Below are 21,445 nucleotides of genomic sequence, written 5' to 3'. Positions count from 1 at the left end.
CGGGTTTGGGCGATATGATATGCAATCAATCAATCAATCAATCAATCAATCAATCAATCAATGCAACAACCAGATTCTATTTAGGAAATTAGAGAACTAAGTCCAGCCTTTCCTTGAAGTCTATTGATTCCGATCTGGTGCCAATTCATCTTAATCATTAATGGTTCAAATTCTTGTACTGTATATGTACTGTGAAATAAACTTGTAGTACTTTTGACCTCTGTTCTGGTTCCTGACACTAAATATACCACATTTTTGATGTATAAGATGCACCGGTATATAAGATGCAACTAGATTTTAGAGGGGGAAACCAAGGAAAAAAGTATTCTGAACCAAATGGTGCAGTATTACATTGTTTAATAAAATACCAGTTTAGCGTAATACCTTTTACAACCATGTATACTTTTAAAAACCATGTAGACTTTTAAAAACAATGTACACTTTTTACAAACTTCAAACTTGACAGCTTCAAGACTTGTGGACTTCAACTCCCAGAATTCCTCCACCAGTCACGCTAGCTCAGAAATGGGAATTAAAGTAAACAAGCCTTAAACATCTCAGATTTGAAGACTCTTGCAAGTCTTACCTAACCCCTAACTCAAACAACTCCTAACTCAAACAAATAAATAAAACAAACAAGGACAATTAATTTTGTTAGTTGTTCCTTTAGTCACAGAAATGGCTAGTGATAGAATCATTTACAATTACAGTTCCCTGCTGAGTTTGCCTTAATATTGCTATTATACTATGAGATTTTCAAAGACCCCTCTCTTGACTTCTCCAATTTTCACAAATGAAGTGCATGAAAATATATGGTGATGATGATAAACCTGAAATACTCCTTAAAAGGACCTCCAACCTTGGCAACTTTTAAGAGTTGTGAACTAGAACTCCCAGTTGCTGCCTGAGGAACTCTGGGAGTTGAAGTCCACAAATCTTAAAGTTGCCAAGGTTGGAGACCCCCGTTTTAGAGCATTAAAGATTCAGCTAAAATCCCATTTTCCTTGAGAGAGAGAAGGTTTAAGAAGCTGTAAGATTTACCAGGAAGTTATAAACTGGGAACGCATCTTATTCCCTCCCCCACTTATCTATTCTTATCTTTCTATTCCCACGACGATCCACTGTTTCGGTGGGGCCACTCAGGTGAGAAAACCACCTAGCTTCGCACCGGAAGTGCTTGGAATGGTGCAGGCTTTGCGCTTTTCTCTATGGGCTCGTTCATCCCACCATGGAAAGGCAGCCAAAGAGGAAAGTGGCAAGTCTTGGAGGGCGGGCTCGTTTATCCCCCAAGCGCCGCCAGCACCGCTCCTACCATGGAAAGGCAGCAAAGGGGAAAATAAGCCTGTCCCCCGCAGCTGAATTTCCATGGCAGCAGCAGCAGTGGTGGCACTCAGGAGACTGAACGAGCCCGTATCCCAGGACTTGCCAGAGAAGAAAACAAGAGAACTTCATGCTGCCATAGAGAAAAGCGCAAACCCCGCACCGTTCCAAGCACTTCCGGTCCGTGCCCCACTCATCTCTGGAGCCAAGCTGCCGGCCTCCAGCCGATGACTGCCGGTCAGCCTTGGGGACAGCCACCGCCACTGCTGGGGCAGTGCCGGCAGGGACCCTGGGCAGAAAACCTGGAAAGCCCACCGCCGGACAGTTGAGGCGGGGTGCCCGGCAGCAGCTTCCAAGAAGTGGGCGGTTGTCCCCTCAATGTATCCAGTTGGCGGAGGAGCCCATGGGGCAGCTTTGATCATCCGGCAGGATGGGGCTCGGCTCCATCAGCCCCCATCTTAATTTCCTGCCTGCGGGGGTGCCTTTGGGAGGGCGCAGCGGTTGGCGAAGGCACTCCAAGCAGAGGGAGCCAGCTGCAGAATTCCTGAGCTGAGGTAGCTTTGATTGGAGCCCCTTTGCCAACTGCTGCGCCCACCCAAAAGGGGGCCCTGAAGGCGGGAGATTGAGGTGGGGGGCTGATGGAGCTGAGCCCCATCCCATTGGATGATCAAAGCCGCCCCATGTTCTCCTCCACTGTCTGGATGCATTGAGGTGACGCCTGCCCACTTCTCCAAAGCTGCTGCCACGCGCTCCACTCATTCCTGGGGCCGAGCCGCCGGCCTCCAGCTGACGACTGGATTTGTATCATATTGTATTTTGTTGCTGTTGTGAGCCGCTCCGAGTCCTCGGAGAAGGGCAGCGTACAAATCTAAATAATAATAATAATAATAATAATAATAATAATAATAATAATGGCAAGAACTATTGGAAAAAGAAAAATAAATCAACAATTAGCACCAAGGGGGGATGTTTCGGGCAAAAGAAGGAAGAAGACGACTTGGCATTGCCAATATCTTCAAAAAGTTTTTGGGAAAAAGCCACGTGTATCCTGGACTCAGATGCACGGAGCATATTGTTAACTGTGAAAAATTGTTGGTGACTTGAAAATGTCAAAAATTAGCCACATAGCATTAGCTGATGGTTCTGAGTTTAATGTGCAATTATCTCGTTCAGCATATATTCCGTTAGGAACTACTGTATCAAATGTAATATATATAGAGAAGGGGGTGGTGTCTCGTGACTGCAGCATCGGGATATTTCCCTCTCTCCTGGGAAATGTCCCCAAGTTCCATTGTCCAGGGTTTTTGGTCCTTTTGGACTAGACCGGATCTTTCCTGTAGGAAGAGTGATGCTTGGGAGGCTGCCAGGGGCCGGCATGCCCCACTGGGCGAACTGGCTTGTCTCGCACCAGCTGTGGTGAAGCCGGACAGGCAGCCATGCCTGTTCCGACACAGCTGCAGAGACTACTCATTGCTGGGGAGGATAGCCGAATGATTCCATCTGGAAGAGAATTGGAGGTACAGTACTTACTTGCAGAGGGGAAGGAGAAATTTTCTGTCTACGATGGTAAGCAGAGAGTGCCTGATTGGGATTTTAGATCTTTGTTTCTCGCTTGGTTGCTGGATGGAGTTAAAATGGCCTGAGATTGAAGAAGGCAGCTAACTGTACAACGTGGCATTTCAGCGAAAGCTTCTAAAATAGTGAAATTGCCCATCATTTGGATTATTTTCAACTACCTAATTGGTTCTCCTTAAAATTTGCCTTTTGGAACTTGGAATTTTTAACTTTTGTTTTGGAATTCTTCTCTTTCCTTTCTTCTACAAACAAAGAACAATGGCAGAATAAAACAGGAAGTGACAGAAACAGGAAGTAACAGCCAAAGAGTCATTTAATGCTATTCATGGAGCATTGGACTGATTGATTTGACTGAAATTACATTTCCCATAGATTTAAAGACAGTATTCTTGCCATGGGAAGACCGATCAGCTAAACCCATGGAAGGAAGATGAAATTATTTGAACTGAATTAAACTGATTTGAATAGATTTGACCTTACTGGACTGATTGATTTGACTGAAATTACATTTGGACCGTCTGATCTGACTGAAATTACATTGAATTCAATGTTTTTAAGAAAATTAAAATTAAAATATGTGTAAGAATATTTAAAACTTACTAAAAGATATTAGCAGTTTCTTTTTTCTTTGCTTTTACAAAGTTATAAATTACCAAAAAAATTGAGTATACTTAATGAATTGGATTTTTAAATATTTTAATCTTATGTGAGCTTATATATATATAAACAAATATACAAGTAAGTGATATAAAGTGTAAAATGGAAGAATTATATAAGAGGAAAAATGTAATGGCTTATAAATGAAAAAATTGAAAATAGTTTTGATTACTGCGCACAACATAAATGAGATATTTGATAATGATTATTATTATCTTTGGATGACTTTTTAAAAATTTTCTTCTTTGCCTTTTCTCTCTTTTTTAATTTTATTTAATTTATGGTGATAAATAAAGTGGGAAGAAGGGGGAAAGTAAAGGGAGGAGAATTACAATAACAGGAGTAGGATTAATATGGGATAATAACTAGCACTAATTATGTTAGGCATTATATAGGAAAGACAGAAAATCAAAAGATTAGGGAAGCTTATCACTGAGTTCGATAGTAGAAGGCATTTAGAATTAGGGATAATATATAGATTAGGGAAATATATAGATTAGGGAAGATTATGGCATTGCATTTAGCAGTGAAAATAATTAGAATAGGGAAGATTATTGCACTGATATGACAGTGACATATAGATTAGGGAAGATTATTACGCTGGGATTGGCAGCTGGGTTTATAGATTAGGGAAGATTATCATACTAAGAACGGCAGTGGAAAATATCTAGATTAGGGAAGAATATTAATACTTTGGTTCTTTTTTTTCTAATGGGGGATACTTTTTGCATAAAATAATGGAGCAATAACAATTTATATTTATTTTGATTTGTTAAAGTAGAAATGACATACTGATATAATGAAAGAAGTGGAATAAATAAATTGAGTATGGAATGTATTTTAAAATTTCTAATAACAACCCTTCCTCCTATGTATGGATTAAGATATGATATGAATAACGTTTTTTCTTTTCCTATTCTTTTCAGCTCTTCTTTTTTCTTTTCTTTTCTCTTTTATTCTTACTTTATTTTAATTTTTTTCTCTTTCCTTCCTGGGCTTTTAAAGAATGGTAAATTTGGATATTTTCTATTGTTAAGGCAGTTAAGATAAAAAGAGGTTTTGGGTTTTTTTAAAAAAATGAAAGTAGGAATGTGTTTTCTATTAAGGCACTGAAACATGATGGCATAGTTAAGAAAAATAGCAAATAGCCAAGAGAAATTTAGGTAGCTATAGCACTTTAAATATAAATGAAAGCAAAGAACGTTACCTAAAATCCAGATGATAGCATTTGGAAAGGAGGTAGCACAGGGTGAATGACATGTACTAGAAAATAGTTGGATGAATACCGTATTTTTCACTCCATAAGACGCAGTTTTTTTCCTCCCAAAGTAGGATGAAAAATCAGCCTCGTCTTATGGAGCGAAGATGCAGGCAGGGAGGGGGGGGGGGAGGCTGCGAAGTCGGAAGCGCCATCCCGCCGGCTGGCTGGCTAGCTGCTGCCTGGCCCCCTCCCTCCCGGAGGAGGGTCTCCCTCCTCACCACCAGCGGCGCTCCCCCTGCCAGCCAGCCAGCCAAGCCCTGCCCGCCGGAACCGGCTCCTCGCTCTCCACCCGCCGCCCGCCTCGTTTGCAGGAGGTGGGGAGGGTCGGGCGGCCCGCCAAGGCCAGGAAGGACGCCGCTGCCCCCCCTTCCCTCTCTCCGCCCGCCGCTGCGCCGAGAGGAAATGCCGACAAAGGCTTTTCTCAGCGGAGGCCGGCGAAGGCGATATTCAATGCCCTGCCCGCCTCACCTTTGCCGAGAGCTCTCAGCAAGGGGGTTGTAGGAGAGGCGGGGCCAGCGGCAAAGGTGATATTCAATGTCGGGGGCGCACGGGCGGTTGCACGCGCTCCCTATCTCCCTGCTAGCCCACTCGGAATATTCAAAATAAGAAAAGCCTTTGCCGGTTAAGGTTTTTCTTATTTTGAATATTCCGAGTGGGCTAGCAGGGAGATAGGGAGCGCGTGCAACCGCCCGTGTGCCCCCGACATTGAATATCACCTTTGCCGCCGGCCCCGCCTCTCCTACAACCCCCTTGCTGAGAGCTCTCGGCAAAGGTGAGGCGGGCAGGGCGTGCGCGCGTCACCGCTGAGAAGAACGGAGAGAGAACGAGAGTGAGTGAGAGCAACAGACAGCAAGATAGTGAGAAAGAGAGAGTGAGAGAAAGGGGGGGAGAGAGAAAGAGAGGGGGAGAGAGAGAAAGAGAGGGAGAGGGAGAAAGAGAGTGGGAGAGGGGGGAGAGCTAGCAAGAGAGGGAGAGAGAGAGAGAGGGAAAGGGGGAGAGAAAGAGAGAGGGAGAGGGGGGAGATAGCAAGAGAGGGAGAGAGAGAAAGAGAGAGGGAAAGGGGGGAGAGAAAGAGAGAGGGAGAGGGGGAGAGATAGCAAGAGGGGGAGAGAGAGAAAGAGAGAGGGAAAGGGGGGAGAGAAAGAGAGAGGGAGAGGGGGGAGAGATAGCAAGAGAGGGAGAGAGAGAAAGAGAGAGGGAAAGGGGGAGAGAAAGAGAGGGAGGGAGAGAGAGGAGATAAAGGAAGAGGAGAGAAAGGAAGAGAAAGAAAGAAAGAGGGATAGAAAGAGAGAGAGAGAGAGAGATGCTCAGTGAGCCTTTCTTTGAAGTTGCCTTTCTTTCTTTCTTTCTTTTTCTCTCTTGCTCTCTTGCTCTTTCATTCTTTTTTCTTTCTCTTTCTTGCTTTCTTTCTCTTGCTTTCTCTCCTTCCTTCCCTCCTTCCATTTCTTTCATTCCCCCTCTCTATTTTTATTTCTCTTTCATTTTCTTTCTCTCTTTCTTGCTTTCTTTCTTGCTCTTTTTCTTTCTCTCTTTTACCTTCCCTTCCTCTATTTCTTCTTTTCTTTCTCCTTCCTACCTTCTTCCCTCCCTCCCTCTCTTCAGTCCTTCCTCTCTTACTCTCCCCTTTCATAAGTTTCCTTGCTTCCTTCCTCTGTTCCTGTTCCTTCCCCCTTTCTTTCTTTCTTTCTTTCTTTCCTTCCTTTCCTCCCTCCATTTCTTGCTTTCCTTTTCCTTCCTCCCTTCTTTCCTCCCTCACTCCCTTCTTTCACTCCTTCCTCTCTTCCTCTCCCCTTTGTGGCTCAAAATATTTTTTTTCAATTTTCCTCCTCTAAAATCTAGGTGCGTCTTATCAGCAGGTGCGTCTTATAGAGCGAAAAATACGGTAATTTGATTAATTTGACTAAGAAATTGGCATTTGATATTGTACTGTATTATATTTTAATTTGAGGTATATAAATTAGAATCTCTGCAAGGTGTGAAAAACAATTAAAAAATTATATCAAAAAAAAAAAGTAATATATGTACCTAATCTAAAATACTGTTTGTTAAGTGTAGGGAAATTAACAGCAGAGGGATATCTAGTTCATTTTTTAAGAAAAGGCATGTAAAATAATAAAAAACAATTTAACTTGTGCTGAAGGTATGATAGAAAACGGGTTATATGTTAAGAAAGATAAGAATGATATGGGAAATGCCACTAGTGTAACTAACAAACCAGTTCCTGATAGTTGCATAAACTATTTCCATAGAGTTATGGGACATGCAAGTTTTAGCGCATCGAGGAGGAGGATTGATATTTGTGATGTAAATGTAAAAGACTGCAACTAATTTCTTAATTGTTCTGGTTGCAGCAAGATTAAAGTAAAAAGGTTTTCTTTTTTTTATTAATGTTTTTATTAGTTTTAATTACATTATAAGACTCACACAACATAAAACAAGTATTTGTATGAATTGTGCCCACCACCAGACAAACATTCACACCTCACCACCACTCGGGGGTGTTTCTTGTATAAATTTGTATGCCGCGCCGAGTCTTCGGAGAGGGGCAGCATACAAATTTAATTAATAAATAAATAAACCATTTTAACCCAAGAGCAAAATATCTATTTACATATTATAAAGTGATTCCAATTTGTTTCTTATAGCTTGGTCTCGGATTCTACTCGCCATGTATCATCTAACCTTGTCCCATAAGTTGTCGCAAGTCAGTTTCATTAACCAAATCCATCCTTTTATCCATAATCTCAAACTGAATGTAGTCCACTATGTACCTATACCAATTTTGTATTGTCCATTTTGTTGCATCCTTCCAACCTAAGACTATTACTGCCTATTACTTTTGATTAATGCTGCCATTTCCTTACTAATTATCCATCTTATATTTAACATCCCATTAATATCTTCTTGCATTTTTGCCAAAAGTTCTGCACTACCGGGCATTCCCAAAACATATGCATAAACACTCCTTTATCTTGGCACCCATGCCAACAAATACCCTTAACATTCTGCTGAAAGTATGTGAGTTGAACGGGTGTGTAATACCACTTATGTAGTATTTTCCTTCTCATTTCCCTAACACTTGTATTCTTAGTTTTCCTTATATTCTCTACTATATTTTTCATCTCTTGTGCTTCTACTTGTATCTCATTTTGCCACCATTTAGTCAATCCTTGGATCACATCCCCGTCTGACTGCACTAACATCTTATATATATTACTTACCTGCGCCTTGGTATCCTCACTTTTTTCTCTTATTATTTTCTCTAACTCTATGTCCTCCCTAAAAAGTGCTTCTTTATTCTCCCTTTCATTCAGATATTTACATATTGCATTTGTTTGTAGCCATCTTCCCTTACGCAACCACCATTCTATACGATTTCTACTTGGCCTCCCATCCTTCTCGTATAACTGTTCTATCTTAATTATCCCTCTTCCCTTCAACTCTCCTATAACCCTATTTAGATTTGTTCCGTTATCTCTATTTATTACATACAGCGATGACAGTTTAGATTTATATAATCCTATTTTCCCCTGCCATTTTTTCCAAATTTCCATAGTCCCTTTCATGGGACCTATTAATTTATCTAAGTCGCTCCTATTCCACCTTATAAAAATTAATTCTCTATTCTTCATCCCATTTATCTGTTTTTCCAATTTCACCCATTTATTTTCAAATAATTGCAGCTCCATTAATCTTTCAATTTGAAATGCTTCTCTATACAACTCCAAACAAGGAATTCCTCATCCACCCTCTTTTTCATTCGCTATTAACTACTTTTTCCTTATTCTTGTTCTCTTATCTTCTTCAACCCAATAATTAAGTTTTTTATCCCACTCTCTAAATTTGGATGCTGATAAACCCCCTGGCAATACCTGAAACATTTTGGGAACTATCATCATTTTTAATGCTCTTATGTTAGCCATCTTCCTTAGCTTTTTCTCTTTCCAGCTCCTCATCTGTTTCAACATTTTCCTCCATATTAGGCTATAATTCAGCTCCTCGATTTTCGCTGGGTTTCTCAATAACCAAATTCCCAAATATTTAATTTTCTTTAATCCTAACTTCAACCCTGATTATTTCCTAATTTCTATCTTCTCTCTCGGACCTGTATTTAAGCACATAATCTCTGATTTTTCCATATCAACCGACAATCCCGATTCCTGTTTAAACTCTTGCAAAATATTTCTTATGGCTTTCATCATCTTCATCAGAGTCTGGATCAATATAATTGCATCATCTGCAAATAGATTTAGTTTCATTTCTAATTCTCCTATTTTATATCCTACCCAAGTATTATCTTGTCTTATCTTATTAGCTAATGTCTCTATTGCTATTACAAATAACATTGGAGATAAAGGACATCCCTCCTTGGTGCCATTTTATATTTTAATTCTCTGGGTTCTTTGTCCATTCACCCTTATATATGCTTCATTCCCTTTATAAATCTCTTTTATAATTTCACAAAATTTGTCCCCCATATTTGATTCCTTACATAGTTTGTATAAATAGCTATGGTTAACTTTATCAAAAGCTTTATAAATGTCTAATTTCAAAATTCCCAATTTCCTTTTAGTAACGGTAGCATGGTGCATCACATTTATTACATTTCTGATTGGTTCACTTATCTGCCTATCCTTCACAAATCCATATTGATCCTCTTCAATTATTTTTGGTAAAATATTTTTGAGTCTGTTTGCCAATATCTTCATAAATACAGTAGTACCTCATGATACGAACCCCTCGTCTTACGAACAACCCGAGATACGAACCCGGGGTTCAGAAAATTTTTGCCTCTTCTTACAAACTTTTTTCTTCTTACGAACCGCCGCTGCCGCCACCGAGAAGCCCCACTGTCCGCCGTCCGGCTGTCGCTTTTTGAAACATCCGGGGGGCTTCCCAGCAGCCTCCTGAACCCGAACGCCAAGAAGCACCCCGGCTGTTTTAAAAGATGAGAGCTGGGTGGCGGGGCTTCTTGGAGGCTTCCCGAATGCCGAACCCGGAAGTTTGGGTTTGGCGTTCGGGTTCGGGAGGCCGCCGGGAAGCCCCGCCGCCCGGCTGTCATCTTTTAAAACAGCCCGGGGGCTTCTCGGAGGCCTCCCGAATGCCAAACCTGGAAGTTCGGGTTTGGCGTTCGGGTTCAGGAGGCTGCTGGGAAGCCCCCCCGGCTGTTTTAAAAGACGACAGCCGGGTGGCGGGGCTTCCCAGCGGCCTCCCGAACCTGAACTTTTGCCGAACTTCTGGGTTTGGGGTTCGGGAGGCCGCCGAGAAGCCCCGCCACCCAGCTGTCACCTTTTAAAACAGCCGGGGGGCTTCTCGGCAGCATCCCGAACGCCGAACCTGGAAGTTTGGGTTTGGCGTTCGGTGTTCAGGAGACTGCTGGGAAGCCCCCCGGCTGTTTCAAAAGGTGACAGCCGGGCGGCGACAGTTTTTGCGGGGGTGGTGGTGGTTGTTGCACGGATTAATTGTCTTTACATTGTTTCCTATGGGAAACAATGTTTCGTCTTACGAACCTCCCCCAGGAACCAATTAGGTTCGTAAGATGAGGTATTACTGTATTTTATAATCTTGATTTGCCAAACTAATAGGACGGTAGGACCCAGGCTCTCTTAAATCTCAGTCAATCTTCGGGATGGTAACAATCTCTGAAAGCTTCCATGTCTGCAGGATATCATGAGTTAACAATATATTATGAAACAGTTTCCCCAAATGCCGCAACAGTTCATTCATATAAGTTTTATAAAATTCTCCTGTAAACCCATCCGGGCCCGGTGCTTTGGCTTGTTTTAACCCTTTAATTACTCTAGCAATTTCATCTTGTGTAATTTCTGCATTCAATATTTGTTTATCTTCTTCACTTACTCTTTTCCCAACGTTAAGGACTCCTATATTTACCTGCTCCTCTTTATACAAATCCTCATAGTATTTCTCATTATCTTCTCTAGCTACTCTTTACCATATCTAACCTCTCCACTAGGGTCTCTCAGTGCTAATATACATGATTTTTCTTTCCTCTTCTTCAAATATCTTGCCATTTATTGCATTGATTTTGTCCCCCAGCTCAATATTTTTTGTCGCATCGTCATTCTCATCTTATTCCATTGGATCTCATCATACAGCATCAATTGTTTCCTTTTCAATTTCAATAGAATATTCCAATCCCTACTCTTAGTTAATCTCAGGTGCTCTTGTATCAACTCTATTTCCCTTATCTTCATTTCCCTTTCTCTACCCCACCTCTTCCTGATACCTACTTCCATACATATACATTGTCCCCTCATATAAGCCTTACAAGCATCCCACACAATTGATTGTTTAATATCACCCACATCATTAATTCTAAAGTATTCACATAACTCTGTCTGCAATTTATCATTATATTGTTCACTAGAAGTTACAACTGCATTATATCTCCAAATTTTTTGATTACATTCTTGACTTACTTACTTACTTACTTACTTATTTATTTATTGGATTTGTATGCCGCCCCTCTCCGGAGACTTTCCAATTCTGCCAGTAGTTGGGCATGATCTGACAACCAAATACTTTTAATATCTACTTTTTTAACTTGTATATTGCCCACCCTGTTCATTAATATATAGTCAATGCAACTAAATGTATGATATCTTGCTGAATAGTAAGTGCCTCTATTTGGTATGTCTGCAGGGAGATCCACCATATTGTCTATTTAAATGTAACATCCTACTATTTCCGATCCCATTTGTTAATTGCATATTGAAATCTCCTGCCAAAAATGTTGTGCCCTCCATAAAGCTATCCAACTTCCTCTTTGTATTTATTATAAATTGTTTTGTTTTTGCATTCGGGGCATAAATTGCCGCCAGTGTCAATTTCTTTTGATTTATTTTCCCTTTAACAAACAACCATCCCCCATCTCTATCTTTCTGAACACCAACCTCTTCAAACAGAACCCTCTGATGAATAAGAATTGCCGTACCTCTACTATTTTGCGTTCCTCGAGATTCATATACCCATTTCCAATTTCTATTATTAACCAATTTACCCCTACCTCTCCATCTTTTATATGTTTCTGTCAAAATCATAATATCTACCTTGTTTTGCTTAGCCATCCTCAATATCCTGTAACGTTTCAAATCTGATCCCAAACCATTCACATTTAAAACCATTATAGTACACTCACTCATAATATACAAGAATAACCCCTTTCCCATTGTTTTGCTCTTGGTTTACTTATTTTCCCCTTCATCACCCCAGTCACCCCCCCAAAGTGCCTCCCCCCGTGCTCCCTCCACCAAGATGGTGGAGGACAAGAAAAATCCTTGTCTAGTCATGAGGCACTTCTACTGATTACGTTCCCACGCTGCTGAGCTCCACTTACAACCACTTTTAATATAATTAGAGAAAAAAATCCCCCTCCCATCCTCCCTTATCCACTTGAATAATACCTTCTTTTCCTTTTTTTTACTTCTCTTACCTTTTTCCTTTCTCCCCCCAACAAGAATAAAAATTAACACTAATTTCCGAAACATCTCCAAGGGGGGACAGCAAAATCAGTTTCAACTCTTCACTTCTTCACTTTCTTCTCACACTGCGCTCTTGTTTTTCTCTGCTCCCTTCTAATGGCCTCCACCTGTCCCGTAAACTCCTTCAGCTGCTCCTCCCTTTGCATTTCCTCCTCGTCTGGGGTGCTGTGACCGCTGAAATAATCTTCTCCTCCTTCTGCTCCTTGTCGTTATCCAACTGCTCCGCTCTCCCCTCCTTCTGCTCCTTGTGCTTTGCTTTCTCCAAACTCCAAGTTTCCCAAGAGAGATCTCTAAGAACTCTTAACTCGTTTCCATCTTGATTAAGGACAGCACAACTTTTCAAGTACTTATAGATAATATCTGCTTTCTTCTCACTGGTCAAAGCCATAACAATGTCTCTTTGCCTCTCCTGTTTTCTATGTGGAACGCCCCAATGAACACGGATTATGTCATCAAAAGAAACTTGGGTGCCCTGCGCTTTCATCCAACCAAGAATTGTTTCAGCTAATTTCAAACATGGAGCAAAATCTGGTCTAAAACCATGCAGACGTAAATTTCTTCTCCTTTGACAGTCTTCCAAGTCTATAATTCAATTGTTTACAAATCTCATCCTGACTTTTAACTTGATGCTCTAATTTCTGAATTTTTTCAGCTGACTCATCTGCTCCTTTTTTATCTGTTTTAATATCTAAGGAAAGATTTTCCAACAGAGTGTCCACTCACAGAAATCTTTGTTCAAAACGAGTAACAATCTGAAGCAGTTGATCTAGTTTCATTTCAATTTTCCCGAGGCTAGGGTCAGTCCCTTCAGCCATTTTATTAAGATTTATTGTACTCACTTTGTGATAGTGAACGATGATCCATCTTCCCTTAAAACCACAAATCTTAGATTCTCTTTGAACTTCTGTAAATGCTCTATGCCTCTGCTTATCTTCAAGAAATATTTATGATGTTTTGAGGGGGAATTTCCCTTTTATTCCATTTATCACATCAGAGCTCAAGGTGGGTGCGTCTAGAAAAGTCTTTGACGCATGCGCAATGCCAAAGTAAAAAGGTTTTCAATACCTAACTTTAATATGAAAGTGACTAAGAAGCCATTTGAATTGGGTCATGCAAATTTGGCAGGTCTGTTTAAAGCAAGCCGAGGTGGGGCTAAGTATCTGTTTGTTTTACTAGATGATTATACCAGATATACATTTTGTTTGTTATTAAAGTTTAAAAGCGAGGTATTATCCAAACTGAAAGAGTGGGTAGCATGACAGAAAAGCACTTACAGTGGGGGGGGGGGGGAGTATTTAGTCAGACACCAATTGTGCAAGTTCTCCCATTTAATTGCTGTTCTGTTCAGGTCTGCGTGACCCGAAACGAAGTTTGAGACCCTGTAAAATTTCCCCCCTGCATATCTGAAACTTGAAATTTCATGACTTTGCATCATTTTAGGGGTTCTTTCTATGATTTGTTTTGGGGTGGGGGGGTGGTGGGGGGGGTTAGTTTTTGCTGGGCAAAACCCCCCACACTTGTACTGTTCTAAACTAAACTATCTATAAATTGAAAAAAAATTCACAAAATGGGGTGGGGGCATTTATGAGCAAAATAAAAATACAAGCATTATTTTTTTCATTTCAATTTTCATTTCATTGTGTGCAGAAATGTTCAAACCAGCTTCCCAGTGAAAAACGTTTTCAAAAAGACCAAATTTAAGTACCTAAAATAAACCATTTTCGGTCCGGGTCAAATAGACCCGGGAACAGTACATGTGTACAGTCTTTTCGAACAGAACAGCAGGGTTTAAATATTGCTCTTAAATATCAGTTATTTCAGTTATTCCAGTTATTATTATATATATATATACAACATGAGAAAATACATCCAGAAAATCACATTGTCTGATTTTTAACTAATTTATTTCCAAATTATGGTGGAAAATAATTATTTGGTCAATAACAAAAGTTCATCTCAATACTTTGTTATATATCCTTTGTTGGCAATGACAGAGGTCAAACATTTTCTGCAAGTCCTCACAAGGTTGGCACACACTGTTGCTGGTATGTTGGCCCATTCCTCCATGCAGATCTCCTCAAGAGCAGTGATGTTTCAGGGCTGTCGCTGGGCAACACGGACTTTCAACTCCCTCCAAAAGTTTTTTATAAGTTGAGATCTAGAGACTGGCTAGGCCAGGACCTTAAAATGCTTCTTACGAAGCCACTCCTTCGTTGCCCTGGCGGTGTATTTGGGATCATTGTCATGCTGAATGATCCAGCCACGTTTCATCTTCATTGCCCTTGCTGATGGAAGGTGGTTTGCACTCAAAATCTCACAATACATGGCCCCATTTATACTTTCATGTACACAGATCAATCGTCCTGGTCCCTTTGCAGAGAAACTGCCTCAAAACATTTTGCCACCCCCATGCTTCAAGAATTCTTCCTCCTCCAAACACAATGAGTTGTGTTTCTACCAAACAGTTCTGCTTTGGTTTCATCTGACCATATGACATTCTCCCAATACTCTTCTGGATCATCCAAATGCTCTGTAGCAAACTTCAGATGGGCCCAGACCTGTACTGGCTTAAGCAGGGGGATATGTCTGGCACTGCAGAATCTTGAGTCCCTGGCGGCATAGTGTGTTACTGATGGTAGCCTTTGTTACGTTGGTCCCAGCTCTCTGCAGGTCATTCACTAGGTTCCCCCTGGGATTTTTGCTCACCGGTCTTGTGATCATTTTGATCCCACATGATGAGATCTTGCGTGTAGTCCCAGATCAAGGGAGATTATCAGTGGTATTGTATGTCTTCCATTTTCTAATTATTGCTCCCAGAGTTGATTTCTTCACACCAAGCTGCTTGCCTATTGCAGATTCAGTCTTCCCAGCCTGGTGTAGGGTTATAATTTTGTTTCTGGTGTCCTTCGACAGCTCTTCGATCTTCACCATAGTGGAGTTTGGAGTGTGACGGTTTGAGGTTCTGGACAGGTGGCTTTTATACTGGTAACAAATTCAAACAGGTGCCATTACTACAGGTAATGAGTGGAGGATAGAGGAACTTCTTAAAGAAGTTACAGATCTGTGAGAGCCAGAAATCTTGCTTGTCTGTAGGTGACCAAATACTTATTTTCCACCATAATTTGCAAAGAAATTCATTAAAAATCAGACAATGTGATTTTCTGCATGTGTTTTCTCATGTTGTCTCTCATGGTTGAGGTCTACCTATGATATCAATTACAGGCCTCTCTCATCTTTTTAAGTGGGAGAACTTGCAAAATTGGTGTCTAACTAAATACTCTTCCCCCCACTGTACATCTCTGCTTGACTCAATGCGCACTTGCCAAAGGAAAATATATGTCACAGTTTGGGAAATCCTGGTGTATACTATAATATTCACAAAAATATTTCTGAAAATGAATGAACAAAAAAACCTTACCTAGTGCATGATTACAACTACGACATGGTTCACTAAGGCTTACATCAGACTGCTGCAAGTCTACCCTGGGTGGAGTCGGAGGTGGATTAGGGTTTTTCCAGCCATTACATTTACAAGAATCCTCTGCCTGTAATTTTAAAAAAAGGGGTGGTGGAAAACAAATAGAAATTATCAAAGTTATCTGATAACATACCCAGAAGGTATATAATTCAATAGTCTTACTCAAAATCTTCTGAATCTAGTGCTGCATTTGTATCCAATATTTGCGTGTTTCCGGACAGGTTCACCACATATTGGTAAAAAGAACCAGGTAACTCACCACATTTCCAGCATTTCATTGACAAGTTCTGAAACATTTTAACTAGCTTTTCTGGAGATATATATCATCTATAAAACATCTTGTACATATTTCCCTTAAATGTCGTTCACATTGTCATTTTATAATTTCTTTCCCATAGTTGCTGCCAGCTGTCTATATCTATTGTATAACCAATATTTCTCATCCATTTTATCATTGTATCCTTCACCTGCTCAAATTCTAATTCAATGTAAAGTTTTAAAATCAAATTATTATCCTGACCAAATAAAATGATTTAATTCTGTTTTTTGAAAATTAATACCATCTGTTTTAACATCTTTTTCGAACCTAGATTGTAACTGTACATACATAAACCAATCCAACCAATACCAATACCTTGTTTTTCCAACTCTTGCAATAATTTTAACTTCAATGATTGTGTAATTATATCTTTATATCTTAAAATATTAGTCCAGTCTAATCTATTGGGGTGTACAAATACTGTTGTCAGGATCCAAAATGGTACTTTTGAATAAAGTTTCACTTTCATCTTTTCCCAAATTGCCAAAAACAAGTTCCTTATAATATGTCTCTGGAAGTAACTATGTATTTTCTTCTTCTCATATCACATAAATGCATGCCATCCTATTTGTAAATCATGTCCTTCTAACACCAAATATTTTATTTCTAAGAAAGATCCAATCTTTTATTTATTTATTGATTGATTGGTTGGTTGGTTGATTGATTTGATTGGATTTCTATGCTGCCCCTCTCCGAGGACTCGGGGCAGCTTACAACATATAATAAAACAATATACAATATCTTGAATCCAATTAATTAATTAAAAATCTGAAACGCCAAAAAAACATTAAAAAAATAATCATTCCATACACTCAACATTCTTTCAATACATTCATTGGCCAGGGGGCAAGAATCTAATGGCCCCAGGGCCTGGTGGCATAAATGAGTCTTCAGACTCTTATGGAAGGCCAGGAGGGTGGGGGCAGTATGAATCTCTGGGAGGAGCTGATTCCAGAGGGCCAGGGCCCCCACAGAGAAGGCTCTCCACCTAGGTCCTGCCAAATGGCATTGCCTAGTTGACAGAACCTGGAGAAAGCCAACTCTGTGGGACTTGACCGGACACTGGGATTCATTCGGTAGAAGGCAGTCTCAGAGATATTCTGGTCCCATGCCATGTAGGGCTTTATAGGTCATAACCAATACTTTGAATTGAGTCTGGAAACCAATTGTCAGTCAATGCAGACCACGGAGTGTTGGAGAGATATGCACGTGTCTGGGCAAGCCCATGACTGCTCGTGCGGCTGCATTTTGCACAATTTGTAGTTTCTGGACACTTTTCAAAGATAGCCCCATATAGAGAGCATTGCAGTAGTCGAAACTCAAGGTGATAAGAGCATGAGTGACTGCAAGTAAAGACTTCCTGTCCAAATAGGCCCACAACTGATGCACCAGGTGAACCTAGGTAAAGTCGTCCCCCTCTCACCACAGCTGAGAGATCACGTTCTAAAGTCAGCTGTGGATTGAGAAGGATGCCCAAGTTGTAGACTCCCTGAGGGGGTCAAAAATCCCCCCTCCAGAGTGATGTATTGGCAGATGGAACTGTCCTTGGGAGGCAGTACCCACAGCCACTCCATCCTGTTGTGGTTAAGTTTGAGTATATAAATAAAATAAAATAAAATAAAATAAAATAAAATAAAATAAAATAAAATAAAATAAAATAAAATAAAATAAATAAAAATAAATCTAGAGCCTAACAACCTCCAGACACTAACACATCACCTCCACTGCTTCACTGAGTGGACACGGGGTGAAGATGTTTAACTGGGTACCATCAGTGTACCATCTGCCAAGTCCCCTTCTTCACCTCTGCTCCATGGAGGCTTTGAGCCATTTCAGAAGAAGCAGCACCCCCGAATGGCAGGGATTCAGATATTCCCCTGCCACCGTTGGGCCGGTGACCACGTCCCTTCCCCAAGTTTCTGGTATTTTTGGTAAGCTTGCTTCCACCAAATATTGACAAAATTTTGCATCATCTATTACCTTTTGTTTATATAAATCTCTATAGTAGCTCCAAACAATTTGTTTCTTCTCCTCTTCTTTATATTGCAATTTGCCTTTCTCATTTTGTAGTTGTTTTATCCATTTTTGTTCTTCGTCTTTTCTAATCTTATAAGCCAACCATTTTCCCAGTTTATTTGCCTGTTCGGAAAAAAAAATCACTTTGCTAATTTCATCTTCCTAAGTACTTGTTCATCCTCTATTAAGTTCAATTTATGTTTAGTTAAGTCTAACATTCCTTGGACATCCTGAGGATTTAACTGGAGCCATAAAGTACATCAGCAACATAAACAGAAGCTTTGGCAGGCTCAGTCTAATCGCTGAGCAGACAGGATTAACCTTTACCCCTACAACCACAGGGCTTCGGGCACCTTCTGAAACATGGCAACACATGTCTCCTGCGATGCAGGACATTATCACAAATGCATATTCTCAAGGGATGGCGGCGGGAGCGCAACAATATTTTCAACAACCCTGCCAATCTCAAACAAGAGATATCTGGTCTGCACCCTTCGGGTTTTGGCTCCTTGGCAGAAGAAACAGCCTTGTTAGATGACAATGATAGAGAGTATGACCTATCTGAAGATGAGACAATGCTTGAACAACCTTCAGTTGCGGGTCTCTTCAAACCATCTCTATTCAGGATTCTGCTCCACAAGGCAAAACAGGTGGTGGATCTACCAGGCAGCACTAAGATTCCTGAGGCCACTTATATAGCCAGACTGTCAGCTACCCTGTTTAAGGAGCCTCAACCCGAATCAGACCATATTCCATCCTCAGAGATTTTTCTTGAAAGTGTTAAGCGACCTTGGCAACACCCTACAGCAGCACAATGCCCCTCAAACATGGAGAGGAAGTTCTACACCTTCGACAAAGAGGTAGAGAAGCTGCTAGAATTCCCACCCATTGACAAACCAGTGGTGGCCTTGGTATCCAATGCCTTGGTCCCTTCTGAAGTGGGAGATAGTCTCAGACCGGAAGACAGAAAGGCTGAGACACTACTGTGGAAGACGCATCAGATGTCCAGTTGGGCACTTCTTCAATAGGGCGTCGATAATGTGGATACAAGAGATGCAGGCTCGACTCAGTCCGGAGGAGAATCACCTGTCAGGATTTGAGCAAGCTGCTGGCAGCAGCGGAGTTCTCTGCTGATGCCACCCTACACGTGGCAAAGTTCTCAGCAAGAGGTATGGTGACTACACTCTCGTCAAGGCGCCTCCTATGGCTGAGGAATTGGCAGGCTGACTTAAAATCCAAATGGAGTTTGGCCTCCTCACCCTTTCAGGGTTCCAAGCTCTTTGGAGATGCACTAAACCCGATCCTCATAGAGGACAAGGATAAGAAGAAGGTGCTTTGAAAGGCCTGCAAACGTCAGGATCACAGACACGCTCCCTACACATGACATCGGTCCTTTCGTTGGGACTCCTCCTCAAGTACCAACCAAAATCAGAGATCGTACCAGGAAGGCCAATATAATCAGGCCTCGTTCAGATCTGACCGTACGTCGTTCCAGGACAGATCGAGAGGCTATCAGCAGGTGAGACACCCCTTCAGAGGCAACAACCAAAGGGGCTTCAAGTGCACCAAGTAACTCGGCCAAGTTACAGCCCATAGGAGGAAAGTTTCAACGCTTCAGTACCTCCTGGTGGACGACGTCCTCTGACAAATGGGCCTTAGCCACAGTGTCCCAAGGACTGTGGTTGGAATTCATCTAGCCCCCACCCAACCGCTTCATACATTGCCCGGTGCTTTGGGACCCAAAAAAGAGATTGCAGCTACTGGAGGAAATTGCCCACCTTTTGGACATTCAAGCAATAGAGAAGGTGCCCCGTCATGCGGAAGGCACGGGCTTCTACTCAGTAGTCTTCATCGTCCCGAAGGCTTCGAGAGACTGCAGAATGATCCTCAATCTGAAACAGCTGAATGTCTTCATACGTTACATGAGGTTCAGGATGCACTCCCTCCAGACAATCCTAGCATCAATCCGTTCTCAGGATTTTCTTACCTCCATAGACCTGAAGGAAGCTTACCTTCAGGTTCACATTTATCCAGCACATCAGAGATTACTTCGATTTTGCCTGGAAGGGATCCACTAGCAATATCGAGCCATGCCGTTTGGCCTGTCATCAGCCCCCCGGACATTCACAAAGTTACTAGACGTCTTGACTGCCAACCTCCGCTCAGTCCATCCGTTTGATGGCCTACTTGGACGACATAATTATTCTGTCCAGGTCCCCTTCAAGAGTGAAAAAGGATTTGACCTTTACAATATACCGTATTTTTCGCTCTATAAGACGCACCTGCTGATAAGACGCACCTAGATTTTAGAGGAGGAAAATAGAACAAAAATATTTTGAGCCAAAAAGTAGCTATCACACATGAGCAAGTTCTTGCATCCATAATTCTATCCTTTCTATGTCTTCCTCCCTCTTTCCTCCCTCCCACTTTCCTTTATATCTCTCCCTCCCTCTTTTCTTTCTATCTTTCCCTCCCTCTTTCCTTTCTATCTCTCCCTCCCTCTTTCCTTTCTATCTCTCCCTCCCTCTTTCCTCCCTCCCTTTTTCCTTTCTATCTCTCCCTCTTTCCTTTCTATCTTTCTTTCCCCCTGCCTTTCTCCAAGCCCTTCCTTTTCCTTCTCCCTAACTACCCCCTTCTCCCTCCTTTCTATCTCTCCCTCCCCCTTTCTCTCTCCCTTCCTTCATCTTTCATTCCCTCTCTCTCCATCCCTCTTCCTTTCTCTCTTCCTTCCTCCCTCTTTTTTGTTCTTTCGCTCTCCCTCCTTCCCTCCCTCTATGTCTTTCCCTCCCCCTTCTTCTCCCCTCTCTTTCTCTTTCTCTTGCTTTCTTTTCCTGTCTTTCTCTCTTGCTTACTTTCTCGCTTTCTTTCTCATTCTTTCTCCCCTCCTTTCTTTCTCTCTCTCTTTCTCTCTCGTTCACCACGCCGGCAACAGAGAGAAAAAGAGAGAGAGAGAGAGGGAGAGAGAGTGGAGGGCGCCGTTGTCTTCGCCTCTTCCCGACAGCTCTGCAGCGAAGAGGAAACAGTCGCGCACCACCTCCCGGGAGCCCGGCCGACTTTTGGAGCTGTTTTGTTTTCGGCCGGGCGGAGGCGGCGCGCGGAGGCGAAGACACGGTGCCCGGCCACGCTCCGCCTCCCGGGAGCCCAGCCGATTTTTGGAGCCGTTTTGTTTTCAGCTGGGCTCCCGGGAGGTGGAGCGTGGCCGGGTACCGTGTCTTCGCCTCCGCGCGCTGCCTCCGCCTGGCCGAAAACAAAACGGCTCCAAAAGTCGGCCGGGCTCCCGGGAGGTGGTGCGCGACTGTTTCCTCTTCGCTGCAGAG

The 21,445-nt window shown here is 41.8% G+C and overlaps 1 protein-coding gene across 6 annotated transcripts in view; it reads right to left on the bottom strand.

Moving 5' to 3' along the window:
• KAT2B (lysine acetyltransferase 2B) overlaps window positions 1-21,445 on the bottom strand; it is a 221,346-nt gene that overhangs the window by 162,860 nt on the left and 37,041 nt on the right. For all 6 annotated transcript variants that reach the window (XR_011556813.1, XM_070727254.1, XM_070727259.1 and 3 more), the window contains exon 2: window positions 15,734-15,860. Coding sequence is in view for 5 of the 6 variants with exons in the window: in XM_070727254.1 (XP_070583355.1) it covers window positions 15,734-15,860 (127 nt within the window). In the remaining variant the exon portion in view is untranslated. The remainder of the gene's footprint in view (window positions 1-15,733; window positions 15,861-21,445) is intronic.

This window comes from Erythrolamprus reginae, chromosome Z, assembly GCF_031021105.1.
Source record: "Erythrolamprus reginae isolate rEryReg1 chromosome Z, rEryReg1.hap1, whole genome shotgun sequence".
Classification (NCBI taxonomy): domain Eukaryota; kingdom Metazoa; phylum Chordata; class Lepidosauria; order Squamata; family Dipsadidae; genus Erythrolamprus; species Erythrolamprus reginae.
Note: the sequence above shows the minus strand (reverse complement) of the source record. Positions and strands in the feature narration are given on the sequence as shown.